Raw genomic sequence first — 26,597 nt, forward strand, 5'->3', positions numbered from 1 at the left:
TCTCGTCTACTTGTGATCCAATCGACTAAAACGCATCCTAATATCAGCTGTAAACAGGGCCTTTATGTGCTTTTTTGAAGCTTGAAAATAACCCTGCATAGTCTTCACTTCAACAATATATAGATTAATCCTTTTAAAATCACAAAAGTGGTTCAGTCAAGATCAGTGAGAGATTTTCTCTTAGATTAGGTTAATGACACAGACATCAGGTTTATTAGGCTACTGTCACTTTAAGAGTGAATACATGGAACCAATACACTGTTACACATCTTTTCTTTCTCAACTGTTTACGTTCATAACTGTCATAACCAACTGTGTTTATGAGGACATTTTGACATGATCTTGTGTGAATTTTTCTGTTCAAGCGCAATAAGACTCAAAAGAGATCTCAATTCAGTTTTCACACACACATGAGAGGCGACTTCCCAGAAAACAGCGTTCGAGTGCTGAATTTAATTCTCTTTTGCGTCTTGAATGCATGTTTTCAAATCACATGAAAATTCACAAACATTTTAATTTTAAAACAAGTTTCCGATTCCTGAACTGGATGCATTTTTATTCACTAACATTAACAAATTGAATTATTGCTGTAAAAAAATATATGCATTAACAAATAAGACCTTATTGTAAAGTATTGCCGAGTTTTTCATTGCTAGAATTAAGTGTACTGTTAACCTTTGAGAATCTTCAGATTAATAATGAATCAATAATGTCAGTTGATTTTATAAATGTTAATAAATAGTGTTTCTGTATCCTAAGTTAGTTCAAGAAACTCTCTGTCTACTGAATGAAATTCATCTTGGACTCGTGGTCTTCGCTGTGTATACTGTTCTGCTGCGTTTCTCATTATATATTAGATGTATAGAAGTGTAATCGTGAAAGGCACATGCTGGGTAACCCTTACAAAAAAAAAGTATAGCCTACTTCAAGTTCATTTTATTAAGTATACTAATATCAATGTACTAGTAGCATACTTTACTGTACTGTTTCAATACTACGTGGGACTAAATTGCCTGACCTTTTAGAGTATAAAAGTATACTTTTACGTATAGTGCACAACTAGTTTACATCTACGTTTTTTGTTTGTACTGCAAATACTACAAGTAAACTTACAGGTATACTGATATAAATACTTAAAGCACATTATTTAGTTTATGAAAGTACACTTTGAAGTATACCCTCAGTGAACTACTGGTTAAGTATACTTAAGTGAACTTGACATCATACTTGTAGTTTTTATATTTTATTATTGCACTTTGGAGATGCGATCCGGTGCGACTTGCATGTGAACACGGCCCAAATAAAGCTCAGCGAGTTCACTTTCTGCCGATTTAAAGCTGTGTTGAGATACTACAGAAGTGCACTGGGGTTAAACAGCACATCACCATCTACTGTTACAAGACAGTAAATCTATGTGAAAATAAGTATTGATAGGCTTCTCAATCAAAAGAGTTAACGCAACTACCAGCCAACTACAATACCCTAGTGAAAAAAACCTATACCAAAATGTATTTAAAATACATTTATTTCATACTAAGTATACTACAAACCCATTAACATTTACTGACATATCGCTTGAGACTTGCTGATATAAATATTATAATCAACTTTATTTAGAGTACTTCTTTATTGCACAATGCACATTTCTTAATATTAAGCCTGAAATGTGTTTTCATATCACTATTAGTGAGGATGGTGTGATTTCTGTATAATATCAGTCTTTAAATGCAAGATATTTAAAGTGTATCTAAAGTATACTTGCAATAGTTCCACTTTAGCACAATCAAATATACTTCAGTATATCATTAGTTGAACTTCAGCACTATTTCTAGATAACTAAAGCACATTAAGTGCAAAACTAGTTGTTCCAGTTTAGCAGACTTTAAGTACATAAATAGTACACCAACAGTACAATTGCAGGGTATAATAAGTACATAAATATGTAAATGTATTTGTAGTATGCTTATATAGTATGCTCATGTATTTCAAATACATTTTAGTGTATTTATTTTTCACTAGGGTACTTAGACTTTTCTATCAGTATAAGTCAAGTATACTGAAGTGTAATTTTACGTATATTTCTGAGAATAGTATACTTTCTAATTTTTAGTTTAAAAGATGTATACTAATTAGGGCCGGGACTCGATTAAAAAAAATTAATCTAATTAATTAGAGGCTTTGTAATTAATTAATCGAAATTAATCGCATTTTAATTGCATAATTATTTGACCTGAGAACAGTGAGAAGTAATTTTTTTCACATGGATTTTTAGTATACCATTGAATAATGACTGAATACGCTTAAGCAACAAAATATTGTTTATTTTTGTTCAACCAAGTCCAGCAGACCAGTGCAATTTTTGCCATTAAGTGTAGCAATAGCATATTGCTACACTACACTAATAGCAATAGCGAATTCCTTGTTGCATAGCTTGCACACAACCATGCTCTTATCGACGCTTCCATCCGTTCGTTTTTTGTAACAAAATTTCCCATCCACCGGCCAACCAAAGCGATCTCGTCAGCTTCTTCGTCATGAACGCTAGTTGGTGCGCCAGTATAATCGGTCCGCCGAAACTCATCCAGTGAGAAACGTTCCGCGGTGCAAAAATAAGTGCGATTAAAAATATTTTTTTGTGTAATTAATTAACGCGTTAAAGTCTGTAATTAATTAATCTTAATTAACGCGTTAAAGTCCCGGCCCTAATACTAATAGCACACTTATTTTTTTGTAAGGGAAGCAGTGAGCATAAATTCAAGTATTGCATGATGTAAAATCAAGTTGCAGTGCATAGTATCCGTTCTTTTCCCTTTGGCTTTTCAGACGATGTTTCATTTCAGGAGTCTCTCCCCAACAGTGTCCCGAGAAGCGCTCTTACTTTGCAGACCCCAAGAGACGTCCGCGCGCCCAGCCATGAGCACGGGGCGGTGGAGTGCACTTGTGTCCAGTACTGCACCATGTCCCCTGGTTTGGTGTGGTGGACCGACACCATAGTCTGATAGCAACAACGGCTGAATGGTACAGCGGGTCCTCCGGAGAAGAGTGGGGAATGGGTCGGTGTAATCCCTGCGGTGTGAGCACAAATCCCTACAAACACATCCTCAGGTGGCAATGGACTGGGTAATTGTATGGCAACCGCCGCTAATGACAGCTTGAGCAACGCCGGTCGAGAAAGTACATACGCCGTCCCGCTGCAGTAATCCGGAAAAACCACGCCAGCGTATGCCGTTTCTGACATGAAGTGTCTGCTGGAAGGATTGCGATCCGGTGCGACTTGCATGTGAACACGACCCAAATAAAGCTCAGCGAGTTCACTTTCTGCCGTTTTAAAGCTGTGGTTGAGATACTGCAGAAGTGCACTGGGGTTAAACAGCACATCATCATCTACTTTTGCCAGATAGCGAGCCTGTGGGCAGAAACGGCGCGCCCATCCCAGTATAGACAGAGTTTTAAGGGTTAAGTTGGCGTAGGAGTCAATGAAGCGACCCTGTATGAGATCCCCGCGCTCCTTTGACTCTTCCACCAATTCTTTCCCGAGAACCGGGTCCGACGGCTGACCGACGGCGAAGAGCGTCAGGACTCGGTGACCCCTGACGTGTATTTCCCCACCCCAGCTGTCCCGAATGGCTTGGCGGGCCTTTCTGTTGGGAGGTGCGGATACAACCAGAGCGACGAGGAAAGGTTTGGCACGTTCGCAGACGTGGACGCTCGGCATAAGCAGGTACTCTTCCGAACGGGTTGGAGGAATACTGTGTGGAAGAACCAGTCTATGAAACCCTTCCACTTTGCTCATGCCCAGCGAGGTCACCCATAATTCAATGACGTCGATAAAGAGTAAAGCAAGTAAAGAGCCACAGAAGATTATAATGCAGAGGTAATGGATGAACCCTAAATGACCTCCTCGCTTCCCAATGCGACCCTTACAGATCCTAAAACTAGACCCTACCATTTTTACAGATCACAGGGCAAACTTCTTCAATGCTCCTTTTTGGGTATGATTATACATTTAGATCCAGTGAAGGGACAAAAAGATGCATGGTGTCCAGTTGTGCTTTTCTCTGCTATGTTGCACTGCCAACTGCAAGAGGAAAAAAAGATGAACAGGTTATTGGTTAATGGCTGATATCAAGAGCAAAAATGATATTCTTTAACTTATAAGTTTGAGTTCGGTAAGATTTTTTGTGTTTTTGAAAGAAGTCTGTTCTGCTCACCATGCAAGGCTTCATTTACTGGATCAAATATACAATGAAAGCAGTGAAATATGTGAATATATAGTAAAGAGTAATTTATTTCTGTGATCAAAGCTGAATTTTCAGCATCAGCAATTTTCAGCATTGTATTGTCTTCCGGTTCTGTTGTGGATCCGCGTTCAGTGCCGCTGCTGACGTGTGTGTGTGTGTGTGTGTGTGTGTGTATTCTGGTTCTGTTGTGGATCCGCGTTCAGTGCCGCCGCTGACGTAAGACGCTGCTGACGTGTGTCTGGTGTGTGTGTGTGTGTGTGTGTGTGTGTATTCTGGTTCTGTTGTGGATCCGCGTTCAGTGCCGCCGCTGACGTAAGACGCTGCTGACGTGTGTCTGGTGTGTGTGAGTGTGTGTGTGTGTGTATTCGGGTTCTGTTGTGGATCCGCGTTCAGTGCCGCTGCTGACGTGTGTGTGTGTGTATTCGGGTTCAAATAAATATGGCTGGGCAAAAAAATGCAAGTCTTCCTCTGTGTGGAAATCCTTAGACATGTTTGTGAAGATTGTTTTGTTTCCAGCGTGTGTCTCCCTCAGACTGTAGACGAAGCTCGGGCGCACCAGACACACGTCAGCAGCGTCTTACGTCACACACACACACACACACACACACACCAGACACACGTCAGCAGCGTCTTACGTCAGCAGCGGCACTGAACGCGGATCCACAACAGAAACAGAATACACACACACACACACACACACCAGACACACGTCAGCAGCGGCACTGAACGCGGATCCACAACAGAACCAGAATACACACACACACACACACCAGACACACGTCAGCAGCGGCACTGAACGCGGATCCACAACAGAACCAGAATACACACACACACACACACCAGACACACGTCAGCGGCGGCACTGAACGCGGATCCACAACAGAACCAGAATACACACACACACACACACCAGACACACGTCAGCGGCGGCACTGAACGCGGATCCACAACAGAACCAGAATACACACACACACACACACCAGACACACGTCAGCAGCGTCTTACGTCAGCGGCGGCACTGAACGCGGATCCACAACAGAACCAGAATACACACACACACACACACACACACACACACCAGACACACGTCTGCAGCGGCACTGAACGCGGATCCACAACAGAACCGGAAGACAATACAATGCTGAATAAAGTCCTAGTTTTTGTTATTTTTGGACCAAAATGTATTTTCGATGCTTCAACACACTCTAACTAACCCACTGATGTCACATGGACTACTTTGATGATGTCTTTATTTCCTTTCTGGACAAGGACAGTATACCGTACACACATTTACAATGGAGGGACAGAAAGCTCTCGGACTAAATCTAAAATATCTTAAACTGTGTCCCGAAGATGAACGGAGGTCTGACGGGCTTGGGACGACATGAGGGAGAGTCATTAATGACATCATTTTCCTTTTTGGGTGAACTAACCCTTTAATGGATTACCATCTTTCTATCGTGGACTTTTTAAAGTTTGGAGACATGTTGTCATTCATACACTGGAGAAAACAGACTCTTTGTTCTGGTTGCTTGAAGAACCCCTGGTTAAAGGAGCTAGGCTTGATGTAACAGGCGAGAGCGTGATGGGTCTCTGTGCACCTCCAAACATGTTCAATTGAAGCATATAGTTGATGTGGCCGGGCCTGAACTGAATGATATTAATGCAGTGGCTATACTTTGCTGGGGCAGAGATCAACTCGCCAAACTGCAAAAATAATTGAACCTTGGAAAAAAAAAATGACCAGATAATGATTTAAAGTTGTTAAAAGGATTTGAAGATGGGTCTGTAAGTTTGGATGAGACTGATTCCTTTCCAAAACTTGGTCTTACACCAGATTTTAAAGAAGCAACAGGACCGTTATTGGATTTGAAAGGTTTAATGGATTTGGACTTGACCATTTTGGGGGGTAAATTGATGTACAAATGTTTCGTAAAAGACAAAACAATGTTAGACAAAAGAACCGACACCGTGTGGAGAAGTAAACTTGCAATAGGTGAGGAAGTAAAATACCGTGTGGAGGGTGCTGTATAAACCACCATTGATAAAACGTGTTGGTGATTTACAGTGGAGAATTGTACATGGTGTTGTGCCAGTAAATGCTTTTATATCTGTTATCAATCCTAATGTTGATGATAAGTGTATTTTTTTGTGGACATAGAGAGACTGTATTTCATTGCTATTCAGAATATGAAAGATTGATGCTATTGTTGTCATGATCCTGGCTCTCTTTCTCCTTACTCGGTCTCCCCCATTTGGACACACACACACACACACACACACACATACACACTCGCTGATTACCACACCATTCATCACGCACACACGTCTCTCTCATCACCCCCAGCTGTTTCCACTCTCTACTCGTTATCATGTTCTACTCGTTATCATCACCGAGATCGCTCTGCTGTCTGAATGGAGGATCTAAGTTACTTTCTGTCAAACCTGTTTCTCTGGAAGACTTTTATTTTACATTTATTGGTTTCACTTTATTTGGATGGTCCCTTTAACACATTCAGTTGACTATCACGTTGCACCTACATCTCTACTAACTCTCACTAGAGTGCTAGTAGAGTATTAGTAGACTGGTAGGGTTAGGGATAGAATAAGTTGACATGTAGTTGCAAAGTGACTTATAGTCAGTATAATGTCTGTTGGAGGAGCATCACAATATAGAGTTAGCAGATATTAAGCAGACAGTCTACTAATACTCTAATGAGAGTTAGTTGACATGTAGTTGCAAAGTTACATAGTCCACAGAATGTTCAAAAGGGACCGTCAAAATAAAGTGTTACCCATTTGTTTTATATACTGAAGATTTCTGTTATAAACCTCTGGGGCCGTATTCACAAAGACTTTTAATGCCTGGTTCAGATTACACGATTTTAGCCCGATTTTGGCACGATCCGTTTGACGTAGGGTGTCGTGGGGATTCGCAAACGAGAACGGGCGTCGGGACGCAAGATTCGATCGTATCATCTCGTATAGTGTGTCATAGTGGGCGACAACCTACGTCGCGACGCTTCACGACAAAAAGACTAGCATGTTTAATTTTTTTAACGGTCGTCCACGACGGGTTCCGTCACATGTATGAGGTTGACCAATAGGAGCACAGAAGCTTTTCCGTACACAACTTTCAAAAATGGCGAAACGAAAGAGAGACGATTGTGCTACTAGGTGGAGTTATGACTTGGAGGAAAGGTTCAGGAGCTGTGGCAACAGTAACAGAAAACAATATTTTACCTCAAGTTCTCTTTGGAGGATTGACAGCCCATACTGTCCTCTTCGAGCAATCCAGGAACGTGTCCATTGTCGGGTTTTCTTTATTTTTTTACGTTTTTCTGAACACAGGACAGCCAACACTCACCGCTTCATCCATTGTTTGTTTACGTTCGTTTCCGGAAGTCACTTGCTACTAGTTTCGCCTTCTCGATGACATCACACGCGGCGTTAAAGACGGCACGCGATGACTGGTCAGGAAGCAACGTGTAGTCTGACATGTTTCTTGTCCACGACACGACAAGATTTTAGGAGTCAAAATCGCGTAATCTGACACAGTGACTATCGTAACAGACAAAAAAAAATCGTGTAATCTGAACCAGGCATAAGGCTAAAAGTAGCTCCTAACTGGCGAATTTAGGAGCAACTCCTAAAAACAAAGGGCGTGTCACTCCTAACTTTAGGACTCCTAATTTTTTTCACTAAGAGTAATTCACGAAGCATTTTAGCCCTAAAAGTAGCACCTAAGTCTGGGACAGCTTAAAAGAAGTCTAGAGGACTCCTAACTCACTAAGACCTATTCACAAAGGATTAGCGCGTATACCACCGCCTCTCGCAGTCGTCCGGGGTCCGCGACACAAGCGGGAATGCTGCGTTGATCTGCAAACAAATCCTCTCCCATGTCTCATGCTTAGTTTTGCTTGATATCCCAGTCCCGAATTTCCCTTTTATGTTTTTTTTTGTTTTTCCAGCACCAGCTGGGCCAGCAGCAGTAACTGATCCTGCGTCCAGTTGGGCTTTCTTTTCCGTTTTGTCGAGTTCATAATCCACTGTCATTCAACTATTACATTACTTCAATTGGAGCAACATTTCCTTGCTTTTAGGCTAATAGGATGTCAATTAACCAAACAAGTGTTAATGCAAGTGTCGTTTTTCATTATAAGGCAAGTGGCTGGCTATAGGCAGAATCAAAAGATAAAATGGCAGTTGATAAATTTTGTGGTAGGTCAAGCAAAACTTGCTTATTACAAGGAGAAATACAATTGGGAATACACATGGTCAGGAGCTTTTGCCTGTTTTCAAAGCTTTTGTAAAGTCTAGAATCACAATAGATTTTAGGTATTATAGAGCAATGGGGAGGGAGAGTTGTGTTTTGATATTTTGTGGTGTTAACTTTTTGATTAATTGAAGTGATGTAATAAAGTTGTTTTGTAAAAATAAAATCTCTCTCTCTGTCAGAACCGTTACACGCACACTGTACGCAAGCCTTAGTGTATATGTTTAAAAAGCAAAGCATACTTTAGGCTTACAGTTTTTTACACACATTTCCAAACCTTTGCCTCTTTTTTTCAAAACTTTACACACAAATCCAAGAATTGCACACACAAAATGCAAAATGCATTTCTTGCAAAATGAAGCACTGCATTAAAAACAATACACACACACACATAGGCGTCATTTACGGGGGGGACATGTCCCCACCACTATTTGCCAGGGTCGATTTTGTCCCCACCACTTTTGAAACATCTCGTGATACGGATGTACCAATACAAGTAAAACATCTCCAGTTAACTAGCAGAGCATTCATTTAGTTTGTTTGTTAAATAAGAGGCGATCTAACGCTAATATGTTTTTTTTTTAATCAAGTGATCACATGCTCGTTGCCTCTGCGATCAGTGGCGCGGATACAGTGTTCTGTTGTGGCTCGCGCACGCGCCGCAATGTCTTCACTCGGACGCGCGCTTCAATCCGTTGCGGAGATTCTCTATCCGTTCCGGTGAAATCGCAAAACAAAATGCAAACAAACGCGTCCCTGCTTGATTATCGTTATCGTTTTTTATGAGGGGAAAAATTCCCCTCGAGTGCGAGTGCTATTCGAGTGCGGATTAGAACCCAGAACCTCCGACACGCTTGGCAAAAATTCAGCCACTGGACCATTGCAGTAGCTACATATGTGTTTATTCACGTGAAAATTCATGACACTAACAACATATCAGATCTCATTGTACGACCAATTAAACCCAAAGTAGCCTACTATTTAACCCCCCCCACCCATCACATTTTTGGTCAGACATCATCCCATCTTTGTATGCATTTTTATTTATTTACATCAGTAGGCCTAAGCTACAGGACATCGTCTTTCAAAACATGACCTGCCCGAAAGAGAAAAAAAAAAGAATGCGTCATTGTAGCCAGAACTTTTGAAAATGCACTTCCGAATGCGTCTCTGTCCCCAGCACATTTCAAACGAAACTGACGCCCATGCACACACATATCAAAAGCAAACATGTGTCTTACGTTGCAACACCTTTGCCATATATATCATATACACACATATTCAAAACCTAAAGCTCTTCTTTCATGAGCTTCTATGTACATTTCTGTACAAGATTGAAAGTAATTTGATGAGAGATGTTGAAAAATTCACGGTAAACACGAACGCAAGATTGAAACCAAACTATTTATTTTTTTACTGTAAGCATTTATGGTTGTGAATACAGTCTTACACAGTCCGAAAAACCTATAACTCGACCTTTGGCCTGTTTAAAGGCCTATTCTAAAGCCATTGGTTGGTGTTCAGTAAAGCAATGAGTGTTTGCACGTGTGAGGCTCTGATGAATTACTGTGGTGTTTTGATAGGATAGGTGTGTTTGAAAAAGGGAATCAAGATACTTCCTGGTAGATTTGTGTGTGTTACATAGAGAATTGTGTGTTGTGGTTTTGCAAAAGTTTTAGCTTAAAATCAAACAATGCTTTCAGATCTAGATCATACACACACACATCAGTAAATATAATAAACACTACAGATCATTTCTTAGACACTACATCAAAAAATGGAGAACAGAATCCAAAGCATGCAAAAAATATATATTTTAAAGAAGTAAACAAATTTGGCTGAATATTGTATAGAATGCGTATGGAATGTCTGTATATTCAACACTTGCATACTGTGAAAATACAGTAAACCAATTGCAAAAGCCAAAAAGGTCAAACAACTCTAAATTAAATGTATGTCACTCTGAATGTATGAATGTATGAACCTCTGAAATTCTCAATAGCCTAAACCAATTTGTCGAATAAATCACTATTTATGCAAAAACCTTAAACAAGTTCAGGCAGTTAGACACGGTTAGCTAATCTCTAAACACATTCTCACTCACTAAAACACATTTCGCACTGTGACACATTTGTAAACTAAACACAAGAGGAAAAAGTTAAACAAACTAAAACACAGTTGTCATCGTTTACACACAACGACTCAAAATTGTTCACACTTATTTCTATATAGCAAGCCAGTTCAGAGTGCATATGTGACACAGGTGCACTAATGGAAACAAGAGGAAGAGGAAGAGCGTGTGGGATCTGTCAGACTAAAGGGTTTTTCCCTTCGTTTGACAAGAGAGGACACTGTCTGTGATGTGAAGTCCTCAGGCCAGAGTCAGCAGGAACACATGACCCTGAAGCAGAATCAATCTCTCATTGGCCTTGATGTTGTAGTTGCATAACATACAGTATTTCAGTGTACATGCTTTTCATTTAGAGTTTATTTGACCTTTTTGTCTTTTGCAGTTGGACTGCAGTATTTGTACAGTATGTAAGTGCTGAATATACAGACATTCGATAGGCCTACTATTCAATATTCAATGACAATGTACAATACTGCACTGCAAGTGAAGTAAAATGCTGGTTATGCAACTACAAAATCAGGGTTCTCAAGTTTTATCAAAAGCTTGGAGTGAGATCGCACATGCGGTTAGGGGAGGAGCCTAAATTGAGCCCCGCCCCCGCCTAGCCCCGCCCCCAATTTTACCCATTGTTCATAATTAACCAGCAAAAATTGAAATTATAACAATTGGTAAATCTGATAAATGACAGAGCAATTCATCTCATCAAATATAGGCCTACTCTTTAATGTTATATTTCAAAATTAGGCTACAAATATATAACAAATTGCTCCAAAATGTTTGGAAAAACAAATATTTTTGCATTTTTCCCTGACATCTTTGAAAAATACAAATGCAATGGCAATGATTAGGCTAATGTATGTTTTGACAGGATATACAATATTACCAAGAGCACTCTGCTTTAGCCTTAATGTAACTAGAAATACTATTAATACAGTATAATATAGAATTTAAAATAAACTGAAGAAATACATCTTCATTCCTTCCCATACCCAATAACATTTCCTTAGCCAAACTGAGCCAAAGCTTTTGGCCTGGTTGCAAAGCAGTTGTAGAGTTTTTGACTGCATCAATAATGTATACGATGGGCTATATATTAAATGTTCTAGAACTTCTAGTCTAAAAATGTTAGGCGAGCTTTCTTCCAACTTACTTTCTCCATCACGACGTGTGTTTGCGCGATGTCGCGGAGGCCGAACTTCTGTGTGTGTTCGCGGACTTCTCGCGTCTATAAGTTGCCTAGTAACGAACGCAATCTGGCCGAAATGCGGACGCGCTGGCGGCAGGAAACTTCACTTTGTGTGCATGCGCCTCGTATACAACGTTATAAAGCTTGCAGGACAACTTGGTTGTCATTGCCTTTTCAGCGTGAGAAATACACGGTGTGGCGTGTGAGCGTGTGAACTGGTTGAATTGCGTGTGTCTCACGGCCAATGCGTGAGACTTGAGAACCCTGTACAAAATCAAGGCCAATGAGAGATTGATTCTGCTTCAGCAATATATTCACCTTACTCAGTTGCAATTACTATACTTTTTTATGTTATTCCAAAATATTTTTTTTTATAAGAACCCCTTGTATACAATATCATTTTTTTCTGTAACGTTCTGGATTCTGTGTTCTCCTTTTTTCGATGTAGTGTCTTATGAATGATCTGTAGTTCTTATATTACAGTTTTTCTGAATTGCTAAAACACATTTCTTGAAACTATCACTCACTTTCTCAAAACCTTAAACACAAAGCCACATTTTCAAACCACATTCTTCCAGCAAAATCAAACATTTGCCTCATTTTATCTGAGCTTAAAGGGGTGGTTGATTATGATTTGACTTTTCTAACTTTAGTTAGTGTGTAATGTTGCGGTTTGAGCATAAACAACATCTGCGAAGTTACAACGCTCAAAGTTCAAAGCAAAGGGAGATATTTTCTTTTACAGAAATCACTTTTTAAGGACTACAAAAACGGCTGTTAGGGACTACACAACATTCCTCCCGGGTTTGTGACATCACCAACCCTAAAATTTACATAAACCCCGCCCCCGGGAACGAGATTTATAGATTATCATGACAGAATATGCTAATCAATGACTAGAAGATAGTTAACTCCACATCAGCTGCATAAATTCAGAAATGTCCTGTTGCTCTACATGTTGTGAGGTAAAAGGACACGAGCTCTTGAAGCTCCGCCCCCTGTGCCGGGAGCAGCAGCAGCTCATTTGCATTTAAAAAGTGACAATTTAAACATGCTATATTAAAATATCTGTGCGGTATTTTGAGCTAAAACTTCACATACACACTCTGGGGACTTATTTTACATCTTGTGAGAAGGGCATTATACCACCCCTTTAATATCAAACAATTGCCTCAAAACCATTTTATCTGTGCTAAATATCAAACAATGCTTTCAGAATCAGATCATACACCAGCCTGTTCTAACATAAATGCGTCTCTATAGCACGCATTGTGTTTTATCGTGCAATTTATATGCCAAAATGAGTTTTTACGTGCATATGATACGCAGTTTTCGCATGCATTTGATACGTGGTTCATTTGCGTGTAATACACACGCACCACACACCACTAATTCTACCCAAACGTATAATACACACGCACCCGACACCACTACTAAACCTACCCTAACCAACCCATGTGTGATGCCCAGTAAATTGTTATCACATTTGTGGTAGTTTTTTTTTTGTAATTTTATAAGGAAATGTTTTTGAATTTTGTGTAGGGGTAATTAACCTGTTTCTACTCTTCAGTTGCACTAATATATTCTATATAGAGGGCAGGAGTAATTTTGGAGTTCGTCAGCAGAGGGCAGTGTAGCGCTTATTGTGTTTCCGGGGCGTTACGTCAGTTTGTCCCGCTTTGCGATCTTTCTCTTTCTGCTGAGCGAGATGAAAGACGGACGCAGACTTTGCCCTGTCTCATTTATTTCTCCTGTTTCAGGTTGGTTGATGTGTAAATTAAGTTAAACAACTGAAATCTAATATGTTTATATGTCGCTGAATGTTTTAAGGGCCGTGTAACAAGGCTGTGTTATGAAAATGTGGACATATATGTAAATAACATTACAGCAGTGTTTGTATGTTCGCGCCCGGTGACGTCATCTGTGATTACCAAAGTCACGTCGAACGGAGTTTTATTTTTAGTTCTTTGAACATTTTTGTAAAGTTAGATAGTTTTGAAATGTATGAGATTGTGTAATGTGTGAAAAGCTAGTGTTAAAACTAAACGTTTTATATTCTAAAAGTGGTTTAAAAACAAGTTAGAAGTCTGTCAGCTCATGCATTGTGGAAGAGTAAAAATGATGCTAGTTGAAAAGGCATTTAGGAATTATATGCAAGTAATAACATGAGCTAGGTTTTATATTAAGTTGAAAAGAGACAACTTACAAGGTAACAGAGGTTTTTGTCATTTTGATTTATTTTATCATACACAATTTATCTCAGTAATTGCTGAAAGAGAAAAAAAAGACAAATTGTATTTTATTTTTGAAACTGTCTATTTCATGAGAAAACATTGTGTTTGTAACCAAGTAGGATTTTAATTGTGATTGTGTAATAAATCCTCTTGGCTCTCTTTCTGCTGAGCGAGATGAAAGACGGACGCAGACTTTGCCCTGTCTCATTTATTTCTCCTGTTTCAGAGCGAGAGCATATAAGCCGTTTACATGATACCAGCCGGTACCTGTAACAGTTTATTGGGGGCTCGTCCCGGGATCACTTCCACCTGGTGGCCGGAAGCTGATACTGCAACCTCGGACCAAAAGTGACCTGATGCATCCAGCGAGCTGCAGCCAGTGAAAGAAATCTCCAAATAACACCAATCCTGTCTACTAATGAAGAGGTTACTGGTTATGAACAACGAATGATAACTGTGCAGTGCTGAAATCACCACTCGTCAAGAACAGCGCGTGAATTGTAATCCTGGACTTTGGTGACCAAGTGCGTGGAATTGGGAAGCAGTTATGGCGGATAATGAGAGGAAAAGGTTGGTGTGGGACATCAAAAAGACCCTGCTCACTCTGTCCGTAGATGAACTGTTCCAGATTGCCAAGTCAGTGGGTGCAGTGCCAGGAATGGATGAGTCTCGCGTCAATCCTACAGACGAGGAGGGTTGTTTTGATTACATTTGCAGTTTCATGTCCAGTGGGCCTTTACTAGAGTTAGAGGATTCTGGTATGGCACATTTATTAAGCTTAAAGGAGGTAATCGACACAGTCATTCAGGGTCATACTTCACAAGTTGCTGTAGCAATTGATGTATCGGGCAGTGGGGATGTAAGTCATGCTAATGATAATGTTAACCCAGCTGACGATAGTGATGCTACTGATTTTGGGATTGCTAGTGCAACCCACATGGCACTTTCTACGGCTAGTGACACACATGACACAGAACTGCAAAAACTACTTACTAGTTATGAGGAGCTGAGTCAGAAAATTATGCAGTGCAAACACACACACACTCCACAATCTGTACCTCAGTCATCTGTAAAGATAGGACTCACCTCACAGAGGAGTAGTGTAGCAGGCCCCAGAGGTTTAAGTGAAAACTCGACACCATTAACACAGGACAAGTTGCTCTCCTTAAGAGAGTTGTCTTACCTTCATCGCAGGGAATTGAAGATTCAGGGGGGTCAGATTGGGGACCAGGGGTCAGATCTCAGCTATAACAGTGTCTGTCGGCAGATGGAAGACGGATTAAAGGAGCAGTTCAGTGATGCAGAGGTTGTAAGAGCTGTCCTCAAAGTCATCAAGCCAGGAACTTTTAAAGACATGTTGATGAATAAGGATGATCTGACTGTCGAAGAACTGAAAGCTTTTCTCCATTCCCACCTGGGTGAGCAAAGCAACACCGAGCTGTTCCAGGAGCTCATGTGCACCAAACAAAAAGACAGTGAGACACCCCAACAGTTCCTATACAGAGTCATTGGACTTAAACAGAAGATCATGCTAGCCTCAAAACATGCTGACACAGGTGTCAAGTACAGTGCAAGTACAGTGCAGGATGTGTTTCTTCATACCGTGTATCAGGGCCTAGGTCATAAACATGATGATGTCCGCAGAGAGCTGAAGTCATTGCTTGGGGACACCGGAGTATCGGATGAGGCAATCCTGAAACAGATGAAGAAGATAATGTGCGATGAAAGCGAAAGGCAGCGAAGGCTAGGTCCAGCCACCCGCCAAAGACCAACAAATGTGCACAGTGCTCAGTCTGAAGTCAACGCTGCACAGTGTCCTAGTGTAAAGGAGAAGGTACCAAAAACAGATACGATCCAGCAGTTAACGGAAAAACTTGAACAGCTTACAAGTATGGTTGAGCTCATGGCACAGTCAATGCAGACACAGGTGGCAGGACAGTTCAGCCACAATGGGAAAGGCAGAGGAGACCGCAGGAGAGAGAAACCATATGGCTGTGACAAGTGTGTGGAGCAAAATCGTCCCGACTGTCCCCACTGTTTCCACTGTGGTGAAGAAGGCCACCGGGCAGTGGGCTGCCTAAAGAGACCAACACGTCAGGGAAACTGGAGCCGGTCCCTGCCGAGGGACAAACAGTGACCGGGTCTCAGCGATCGTCCCAACCTGACACTTGTCATACTGTTCAACCTGAAAATGAAAGACTGGCAAAAGACTCAAACACTCACACAAAAGATAAAGTCACGGTAAAGAAACAGAAACAACCAAACAAGACAACCAATCCATTCACTCAGGACTTACCTCACAGCAAAAGGGAACGCCTAGCCAAACTCATTGGAAGGAGAGCTCTCACCCAATGTAATCTAAATGGATTAGCAGTCAGTGCTCTGCTAGACACTGGTGCTCAAGTAAGCATGATTGATAGAGACTGGAAGAGTAGATATTTACCTGACACTCCTGTAAGGCCCCTCAGTGACATTATTGGTGACGAAGACGAGTTAAGGGTGTATGCAGTAAACGGTGACGTCCTCCCATTTGATGGCTGGGTTGCCCTTACAGTTAATTTGATGGGGAATGAGGACCCTAATCTGTCAATCACTGTGCCTTTTCTTGTCAGTAGTCTTGTTCTGGAGAGACCACTGCTGGGTTTCAACGTGCTGGAAGAGATGATAGAAGAACAACCTGAAAAGCTGATTTCAACCCTCGTCGTCCTACTATGTAATGCCTTGGGTATACCAGCAGAGAAGGCCGAGCTAATGGTGAGCTTCATCCAAGCCAGCAAACCCTCTGTACAGTGCGGGCGCCTACGGACAGGCATACAGGACATTGTTGTCCCAGCAGGTCAGGTAGCCTGGGTCAAGTGTCAACTTCCTCCTCACATGAGTACATCTGACACAGTCATCCTATTTGAGCCTGATGACAACAATGTGCAGTTGACAGAACTGGACGTGGGTGAAGGTCTGTTGGAGGTACAAAATCCAAGAAAACCCTATGTAGCTGTACCTGTGGGTAACAACACTAAACATACAGTAACTCTGCCGAGAAAGACAGCACTTGGCAGCATCCATGGTGTTGAAAAAGTGATCGCCACAGACTCCCCTGAAACACCCAAGCCCACAGTGACTGTTAACAGTACTGTATCAACACCTGTGGACGCCCGTCCAACGTCATGGCAACCTTCCATCGACCTCAGTCATCTTGATGAGACACAAAGGGAAAAAGTTAACAAAATGCTGTGTGAAGAAGCCGGAGCTTTCGCACGTGACGGCAATGATATTGGATGTTTACCAAGCCTACAAATGTCGATCACCCTCACAGATGAAATTCCTGTGCAGAGAGCATACTCAGCAGTCCCGAAGCCACTGTTTAAAGAGGTAAAGGAATACGTGCAGGAGTTGCTGATGAAAGGCTGGATAGTTAAGTCCAAGTCCCCATATGCTGCCCCAGTTGTCTGTGTTAGAAAGAAAGATGGCAGCCTACGGCTTTGTATTGATTATCGCCTCCTGAACAAAAAAACTGTACCTGATCGACATCCGCTGCCCAGAATACAAGACCTGACAGATACACTGGGGGGCTATACCTGGTTTAGCATCCTCGACCAGGGAAAAGCTTACCATCAGGGTTTCATCGCCGAGGGTTCACGTCACTTGACTGCCTTCATCACCCCGTGGGGCCTCTACGAGTGGGTCCGTATCCCATTCGGACTCTCAAACGCCCCAGCAGCATTCCAGCGGAGCATGGAGGAGGTGCTAGGCACACTCAGGGATGAATGCTGCATCCCATATCTGGACGACGTGCTCTGTTATGCCAGAACATTCGATGAGCATGTAGAGGCTCTCCGTAAAGTGCTCCAGGCTCTTCAACAGCACGGAGTAAAACTGAGGCCTGAAAAATGTGAACTGTTCAGACAAGAAGTCAGGTACGTCGGGCGCCTTGTGTCAGCTGATGGTGTAAAGATAGACCCAAGGGACTTTGAGGCAGTCAAAACCTTGACAAACAAGACACCACAGACAGTTGGTGAGGTAAGGAAACTGACTGGTTTCTTAGGATATTATCGCTCCTACATCCAGGATTTTTCCAGGATCGCAAAGCCAATCTATGAGTTGCTCCAAATCAAGCCAGGGAAAGCCCAGATTCCAGAACGTGGGAAAACCATCAAACGCCAACAGCTGCCTTCCCGAGAGCCGGTTGACTGGACTCCTCAACATCAGGAAGCCTTAGAACAACTGGTAGATCTTCTTATAACTCCACCTGTTTTAGCCTATCCTGACTTCAACCTACCTTTCACGCTGCATACAGACGCCTCAGACCAGGGCCTGGGGGCTGTCCTCTATCAGCGCCAGAATGGAAAGCTGAGAGTCATTGGCTATGGCTCGAGAACGTTGACACCAGCTGAACGTAACTATCACCTGCACAGTGGAAAACTGGAGTTCCTCGCACTGAAATGGGCTGTGTGTGAAAAGTTCCGGGACTACCTGTACTACGCTCCCCATTTCACTGTGTACACGGACAACAACCCCCTGACCTATATCATGAGTACAGCAAAACTCAACGCTGTTGGTCATCGCTGGGTGGGAGAACTCTCAGACTTCCGGTTCGACATCAGGTATAGGCCTGGAAAATCAAATGGAGATGCTGACACACTGTCTCGGCTCCCGTTGGACATGGGGAAATATGAAGTGGTTTGTACAGAGGAGTTCTCGAACGAGGCAGTACGTGCTACATGGGATGGGAGTCAGGCAGCAGCACGGAAGGATGTGGCCTGGGTTGCAGCACTTAACATGCGTTCCCCGGAACCTTCTCCGCAACCTCATTGTCACCTGCCAACTATCAGCCATGATGATCTTGTTAAAGCTCAAAGAGAGGATCAAGCAATAGGCAAGGTTATTGAGTTAAAGGAGTCAAACACAAAACTGACGGATGACATACGCCAAACTGTAAGTGGAGCCACCCGAAAGCTGCTGCATGAGTGGAGTAAGTTGCACCTTGAAGACGGACTCCTGTACAGAAGGACGACCCAGCACAAGCAGTTAGTCCTCCCTCTGAAACACAGGTCAATAGCTCTGAAGTACCTACACAATGAGATGGGTCATGTAGGCACAGAAAGAGTACTCCATCTTGCTCGGGAAAGGTTTTACTGGCCCTTTATGGCGAAAGAAATTGAAGACCATGTCACCCGAAAATGTCCCTGTATCAGATCTAAGAAACCCACAACACACACTCGAGCTCCTATGGGCAGTATCACATCTAATTTCCCTTTAGAGCTTGTGTGTATTGATTACTTGCATCTGGAAACCAGTTGTGGAGGATATGAATATATCCTAGTAGTAATTGATCATTTCACAAGATTTGCTCAGGCATACCCCACGAAGAACAAGAGCGGGAAAACAGCTGCTGAGCGCATCTTCAATGATTTCATACCCCGGTTTGGATATCCGTCCAAATTACATCACGACCAGGGTCGTGAATTTGAGAACACACTGTTCCAATCATTACAGCGGTTGGCTGGGGTTGGCCACTCGCGGACGTCACCCTACCACCCACAAGGCAACCCAGCCGAGCGGTTGAACCGCACCATCCTCCAGATGTTAAGAACATTGACTGACAGTGAAAAACTACGGTGGAAGGACCACCTCCCACATGTTATACACGCATACAATTGCACCAGACATGAATCCACTGGCTACTCACCGTATTTCCTCCTCTACGGCCGTCACCCACATCTCCCGGTCGACTTGCTGTTTGGATTGGATGGAGAGAGGGAACCATACTCACCTAGAGGATTTGCAGAGAAATGGGCTGAAAAGATGACAGAAGCCTACCGCATTGCTAGCGAGAATAGTAGAAAGTCCAGTGCCGGGGGAAAAGTGACGTATGACAAAAAGACAAGAGGGGTGGTACTGCAACCAGGGGACAGAGTTCTGGTCCGGAACCTTAGCGAACGTGGAGGACCAGGGAAACTAAGGGCGTACTGGGAGAAGACTACATACATAGTCGAACGTCAACTTGGCGAGAACCCAGTGTACGTTGTCTGCCCTGAAACTGGAAACAAACAGAAGAGCAGGACACTGCACCGTAATCTCCTGTTATTGGTGAACGACTTACCTGTCGATGTTTTTCCATCTGACACCAGACCCATCCCTGAGAAGAAAACACATAACAGACAAAACCAAGACAGAATGACAGACACTCAAAGACAGGCAGACACGAGTGAGGATAGTGAAAATGATTCAGACAATGATTCTGGCTCGGGATACTGGTTAAGGAGACCAGTCGTAAGGACAGAGGAAAGGCCTGTTATCTACCAGGAGCAACTAACCAGGTATCCAGAGATTCGGGGGTCAGGACCAACACCTGTAAGGAGAGAAAGTCATGCGGTACCTGAACACTTACCAAACCCTACTGAGACAAGACACAACGGTGATGAAAACCTACCTTTATGCACTGAACCTGTGGAGGAAGAAGAAAACAATGGGCACCAAGACTTTGACTCAGAAGTTCGACCTTTGACCCCTCCCGTAGAAAACACTCAGTCAGACATTAGAAGGTCAGCTCGTGAGAGAAGGCCACGCCGTTTCCTCACATATGAGTCATTAGGTGAACCATCAGTTCAGGCACACGCCACAGTTAATTCAATGACTGGTTACACAGCACCTTATGTACCTGTCATAGAAGCATCTCATCACATTACACCTGCACACTCACTCTTTCCATACATACCGCCTTATTGTATTCCATATTCGTATCCACTCCATTACCCTCAGACACCATACTTACCATATCCTTACCAAGCTCAAGCCACATACATTCCACCTACTATGCTTGTTCATTGAATAGAGATTTGAGAATCAAAGGTAAGAGTTAAAATGGTTAAACAGTTTAGAGATAAAGATTTTTGGAAATGTCAGAAGCCATTTTTTTTTGTCAGGGAGTGTGTGATGCCCAGTAAATTGTTATCACATTTGTGGTAGTTTTTTTTTTGTAATTTTATAAGGAAATGTTTTTGAATTTTGTGTAGGGGTAATTAACCTGTTTCTACTCTTCAGTTGCACTAATATATTCTATATAGAGGGCAGGAGTAATTTTGGAGTTCGTCAGCAGAGGGCAGTGTAGCGCTTATTGTGTTTCCGGGGCGTTACGTCAGTTTGTCCCGCTTTGCGATCTTTCTCTTTCTGCTGAGCGAGATGAAAGACGGACGCAGACTTTGCCCTGTCTCATTTATTTCTCCTGTTTCAGGTTGGTTGATGTGTAAATTAAGTTAAACAACTGAAATCTAATATGTTTATATGTCGCTGAATGTTTTAAGGGCCGTGTAACAAGGCTGTGTTATGAAAATGTGGACATATATGTAAATAACATTACAGCAGTGTTTGTATGTTCGCGCCCGGTGACGTCATCTGTGATTACCAAAGTCACGTCGAACGGAGTTTTATTTTTAGTTCTTTGAACATTTTTGTAAAGTTAGATAGTTTTGAAATGTATGAGATTGTGTAATGTGTGAAAAGCTAGTGTTAAAACTAAACGTTTTATATTCTAAAAGTGGTTTAAAAACAAGTTAGAAGTCTGTCAGCTCATGCATTGTGGAAGAGTAAAAATGATGCTAGTTGAAAAGGCATTTAGGAATTATATGCAAGTAATAACATGAGCTAGGTTTTATATTAAGTTGAAAAGAGACAACTTACAAGGTAACAGAGGTTTTTGTCATTTTGATTTATTTTATCATACACAATTTATCTCAGTAATTGCTGAAAGAGAAAAAAAAGACAAATTGTATTTTATTTTTGAAACTGTCTATTTCATGAGAAAACATTGTGTTTGTAACCAAGTAGGATTTTAATTGTGATTGTGTAATAAATCCTCTTGGCTCTCTTTCTGCTGAGCGAGATGAAAGACGGACGCAGACTTTGCCCTGTCTCATTTATTTCTCCTGTTTCAGAGCGAGAGCATATAAGCCGTTTACATGATACCAGCCGGTACCTGTAACACATGCGTAACAAATGCACGTAAAAACTCATTTTCGCGTATAAATTGCACGATAAACACACTGCGTGCTATAGAGACGCATTTAGTGTGATCGGGTTGCATACACACATGAGTCAATATTATAAACACTACAGATCATTCGTAAGACACTACATAAAAAAATGGAGAACCAGAGGTGTAAAGTCCAGGGGTCAGAAAGTAAAAGTCCTGCCATATGTTTATTCCACCCAGATTTCACCAATTAGTTCTCTCTCCTGTCTGAAGAACTGTGCTAATTAGCAAATCCAGGTGATTGGAACAACATACTGAGGAGGACTTTTACTTTCTGAAACTGGACTGCGTTCCAGTCCAAAATTTACATGCCCTTCACTCGCTAACTTCACTCGCATACGCCATTGCTTAATGACAAAAAAAGGATTTCCAGAATATATTTATCCCAGAATATTTTAATGATCTTATTTTTTTCTACATTAGCCCATCATGTAGCTGTCTAGCCGTTCCGATTGATGAATCTGAACGTATTGTAGTTTTAGTTTACATGAACTCCAAACACGTGATCGGGTTGATGTGTGTGTTTATACGTCACAAGCTTCAAATCGGATTACATGTTTTGAAATGCGCACACTGCACATACACAGAGTTTCCCACCGTTTGCACTTAATAACTATCTCCTACAATGGTTCTTTTAAACAGCAGACTCAATATTTATCCATTTCTGGTCATAATTTGGAGACTATGAACATATGAACCGCTGTGCCGCTGCTTATATGGATCACGCAGTAAAAATGCTCCACTTCACACACGCAGTGAAAGGAGAATTATTCATAAACACTCATTTATGACACTTTATTCAACAGGTTCCACGCGTCCTATCAGTTTCGGTGTTCAGTCGATCAAGTGTTCACATGTTCTCTCGATCGGATTAGAAAAGGAATAAACCAGCCCTTTCAATCCGATCGAAATTATTTGTAGTAGAGATGACACTTCAAGTTTTTAATGGGTTATGTTATAGGCCTGCTTGTTTTTAATGTTTTTATGAAATGACTGCATGATCAGTATTTGCCACCATGCGAGCCACAAATTAAAGCTTGGCGAGCCACACAATGATTTGATAACACACTAGATATAACATTATGGATTAAATTACATAAATCAGGTATTTTCTAATATGGCAACTGTATTACTGTAATTATTTCAGCAACAAGCGTGATTTGAAACATGTATCTTGCATTGTTTGCTGTTGAATGAACTGATTGTTAAAAGTACTAAACTGAAAGAAGATCATACTGTTGTGTTTCGGTGATTAAACCATTACATATTACAATAATCTTGTGTTTGAAACAATGATTATGTGGACTGAAATGTGTATAATTGTAATGAAAGCATGTGATCAGGTTTTGAAAGAATGACTAGATGTGTTACAAGTGTGATCAGTTTGGATTTTAGCACTAAGAGTTTTGAAAATCTACACCTTACTTGTAAAAATAGTACCAAAGCGAATGCAAAAATCCCATAAAATGTTGCTGCCATATTTTATTTTACATTAAAGTGTTATGTTTTTTTTGGGTTTTTTTTAAAAAGCATGCACTTTTTATTTAATTTGTATCTTGTATTTGTCCTATTGCTTGAAATGAGTTTCTTTGTTCTTATTTTATTACTGAATGTTTAGTAAGCTTGAGCACTTTTGACTTATTAGTCGAGTAATGTGTAGCAGTTATGAAACTTTCATTGTCATTGTCATCATTATTGTGAACTGCAATGACTCGTATGGTCATATACTGTAAGATGTGACCTCTGCAGTGTGTATATGAGTCAGTCACAACATCTTTCGGTTTAAAGCAGAAGTGTGTGAGAAGTCTGATGATCTTCTCGTTTCCTCTAGAGATACAGATTTAATACGGGTGATTAAAGTGAAGGAGAGAGCATGTAAACACTGTGGCTGTTGTGTGTTTTAAAGAATTTGACATGACCTAAATGAATCTGGAAATAACCCATGTTTGAGGTTTAAAAAAAGCTAATCTTGTAAAAAAAACTTTATTTCAATAGTGCGCTTTAGACATTCTGCAACTACATGTCAACGAACTCTCATTAGAGTATTAGTCGACTGTTAAGGGTTCGGGTTAGTAGAATAAAATCACATGTAGTTGCAAAGTTACTTATAGTCTGTTGAGGAGCATCAAAATAAAGAGTTTATAAGATATTAAGCAGACAGTCTACTAATACTCTAATGAGAGTGAGTTATTGTTATTAATAACTAATAGTTATGTTATGTATATATATATATATTTTCTACTATATGCTCGGTTTGTTTCCCCCCCAATTTAAGATCTTTGGTGTGTCTTCTGTGCTGTCGAGTGTGTGTGTGTGTGTTTTCATGCACTCTAAAAAATGCTGGGTTGTGTCAACTCCGATTTGGGTCAAACATGGACAAACCCTAATGTTGGGTTAAAAATGTAATTAAAAAATGTACAGTTGAAAGTGAAAGTTGAAGTTGGGTTAAAATTTTAAATTACATTTGGGTTTGTCCATATTTGACCCAAATTTGGGTTAAAACAGCCCAGCATTGTTTAGAGTGTGAGGTAATGCAAGATCTGCGATAGTCTCTTAAAACTGTCAAAACAACTATAATTCATCTATCTTTGACATCTAAGCGCTCACGTTGAGCCGGTTCACCCACTGTGACACAGATCACTCTGTGTGAGCCTTTCTTATCAGACCAAAACAGACCAAAAGTTTCCTGCAAACATATCCGTTGCTTTTTATTTTGCTCTTTTCTTCTGCATTTTCTTCTCTTCTACCTCTTTTTTCATTCTGCACACTTCTTACTTCTTTTGGCTCCTTCTTATTTTAATACTCTGATCTTCACAATCTTCATCTGTTAGATACAATACTCTGGTTTTTATAATAAACTTTACATTTACTTGATTAAATTGTTTGTCTCTATAATTTTACATTTTTACTTAATTGCTTATTCCTTAATCAAATTTGATCTTTGACATGATCATTGCTCGTCTGCCTGGATCTCACTGTATAATGTGCAGCAGGATCACACAGTTTTCAGCATTTTACACTCTAAAAAATGCTGGGTTGTTTCAACCCAAATTTGGGTCAAATATGGACAAACCCTAATGTTGGGTTAAAAATGTAATTCAAAAATGTACAGTTGAAAGTGAAAGTTGAAGTTGGGTTACCATTTTAAATTACATTTTTAACCCAACATTTGGGTTTGTCCATATTTGACCCAAATTTGGGTTAAAACAACCCAGCATTGTTATTGAAGCATTTATAAATGTGTTGTCAACTAGACACAGACTTAAAGGTTTCCCTCAAATTTTCAACCAAACTTGACGGTTTAACGTTTTGAAAGTGAAGAATTTGAGACATTGGTATTGAATATTAATAATTATTACATTTTTTATGCAATTGTAGTATTACAATATGCAAATATATTTATATCCCAATTTTTATAATTAATAAATCAAGCAAAGACTTTGTTTGTTGTTACTCTGATCAATTTGATCTCTAAAAAGGTAGAAAAGACTGTGACCCTTATACAGAGCAACTAAAAGGCGTTTAAAATATGACTAAATATTAATAGAATTTATGGGCGCACAACCAATCAAAAGCTTCAGGTTAAATATTGACTAGATAGACCTATCTCCACTAAACACCTCGCCTCTCTGAAACACTAGCCTACATCACGACAATGACACGGAAAGAAAAGGCAGAGTTGTTCTCCTCTTACAGAAGCACAGTAATATTATTCACATGACAGCAGAGCAGACAGTTATTTGTTTGATTAATAAGGTTGGGTTGAATATCGTGTTTGACTTCAATGATAAATAAACATATGAGACTGAAAACGTCGGTAGAAATAAACTCGCCCTTGATATGTTTGCTCGCGCGTTTCCGCTGTCACGTATTCGTATGAATATTATAGAATTCAATGGAACGAAACGTGTGACCGCCCTTCAAAAATGTGCGTCGCCGTTTCTATCAATGCGTGCTATTCTTTATAGTTTAAAATAGAAATGTTACCTTTCAAGCGCGGAATCCTCTGATATTAAAACCACCCTCCAGTTTTTCTTATTTTTGCCATGAACATGATAAATGCATCATTTATTCAAGGCCTTTTCGGATGTCCGTTTCTCCATCGCGGTTTAGAGTAATCCACTGAAGTATAGTGCAGATGATGAGCGAGCATTTTTAGAATATGACCGATGTCGATTAATAGGAATTATTGCACTCCTGATTATGCCCGCATAGAGAGCTCTGCGCCTCCATTGAGCATCGGCGGGTGAATCTGATGTGATGCGCACTGCGCAGAGATAGGCTGAGTCCTGTAGGAGGCTCTCCAGCTCCAGCACTGCGTGACCATAAACAAGGGTCCATAAGTTCACAAAGAAAGGCAGCTAGATTACCATATAACATAAATAAATAGCCTACTTTACTTTCGAATTTAAAATACATATACAAAACAGACGTTATAGGCCTATCTAGTAAATATAATCAAAAGATATATGTTTACTTGCAGCTATTACAGTTTTTTAT

General features: G+C 40.8%; 1 protein-coding gene across 1 annotated transcript; it reads right to left on the bottom strand.

The window, feature by feature from the left end:
- Nucleotides 1-2,804: 2,804 nt before the first annotated feature.
- Nucleotides 2,805-26,176, bottom strand: b3galt4 (UDP-Gal:betaGlcNAc beta 1,3-galactosyltransferase, polypeptide 4). Its single transcript, XM_056246947.1, has 2 exons — nucleotides 26,085-26,176; nucleotides 2,805-4,078 (listed from the first exon to the last, which is right to left on the bottom strand). The coding sequence occupies exon 2, from the start codon at nucleotides 3,947-3,949 to the stop codon at nucleotides 2,837-2,839; it is 1,113 nt and encodes a 370-aa protein (XP_056102922.1). The 5' UTR covers nucleotides 3,950-4,078; nucleotides 26,085-26,176; the 3' UTR covers nucleotides 2,805-2,836.
- Between the last annotated feature and the right edge of the window lie 421 nt (nucleotides 26,177-26,597).

Source organism: Rhinichthys klamathensis, unplaced genomic scaffold (genome assembly GCF_029890125.1).
Source record: "Rhinichthys klamathensis goyatoka isolate OS25496 unplaced genomic scaffold, OSU_Roscu_1.1 h1tg000040l_1, whole genome shotgun sequence".
In the NCBI taxonomy this organism is placed as follows: Eukaryota; Metazoa; Chordata; class Actinopteri; order Cypriniformes; family Leuciscidae; genus Rhinichthys; species Rhinichthys klamathensis.

Bases quoted from the DNA above. Each gene is read 5' to 3' on its own strand.
- b3galt4 (XM_056246947.1), bottom strand. From the start codon at position 3,949: ATGGTAGGGTCTAGTTTTAGGATCTGTAAGGGTCGCATTGGGAAGCGA.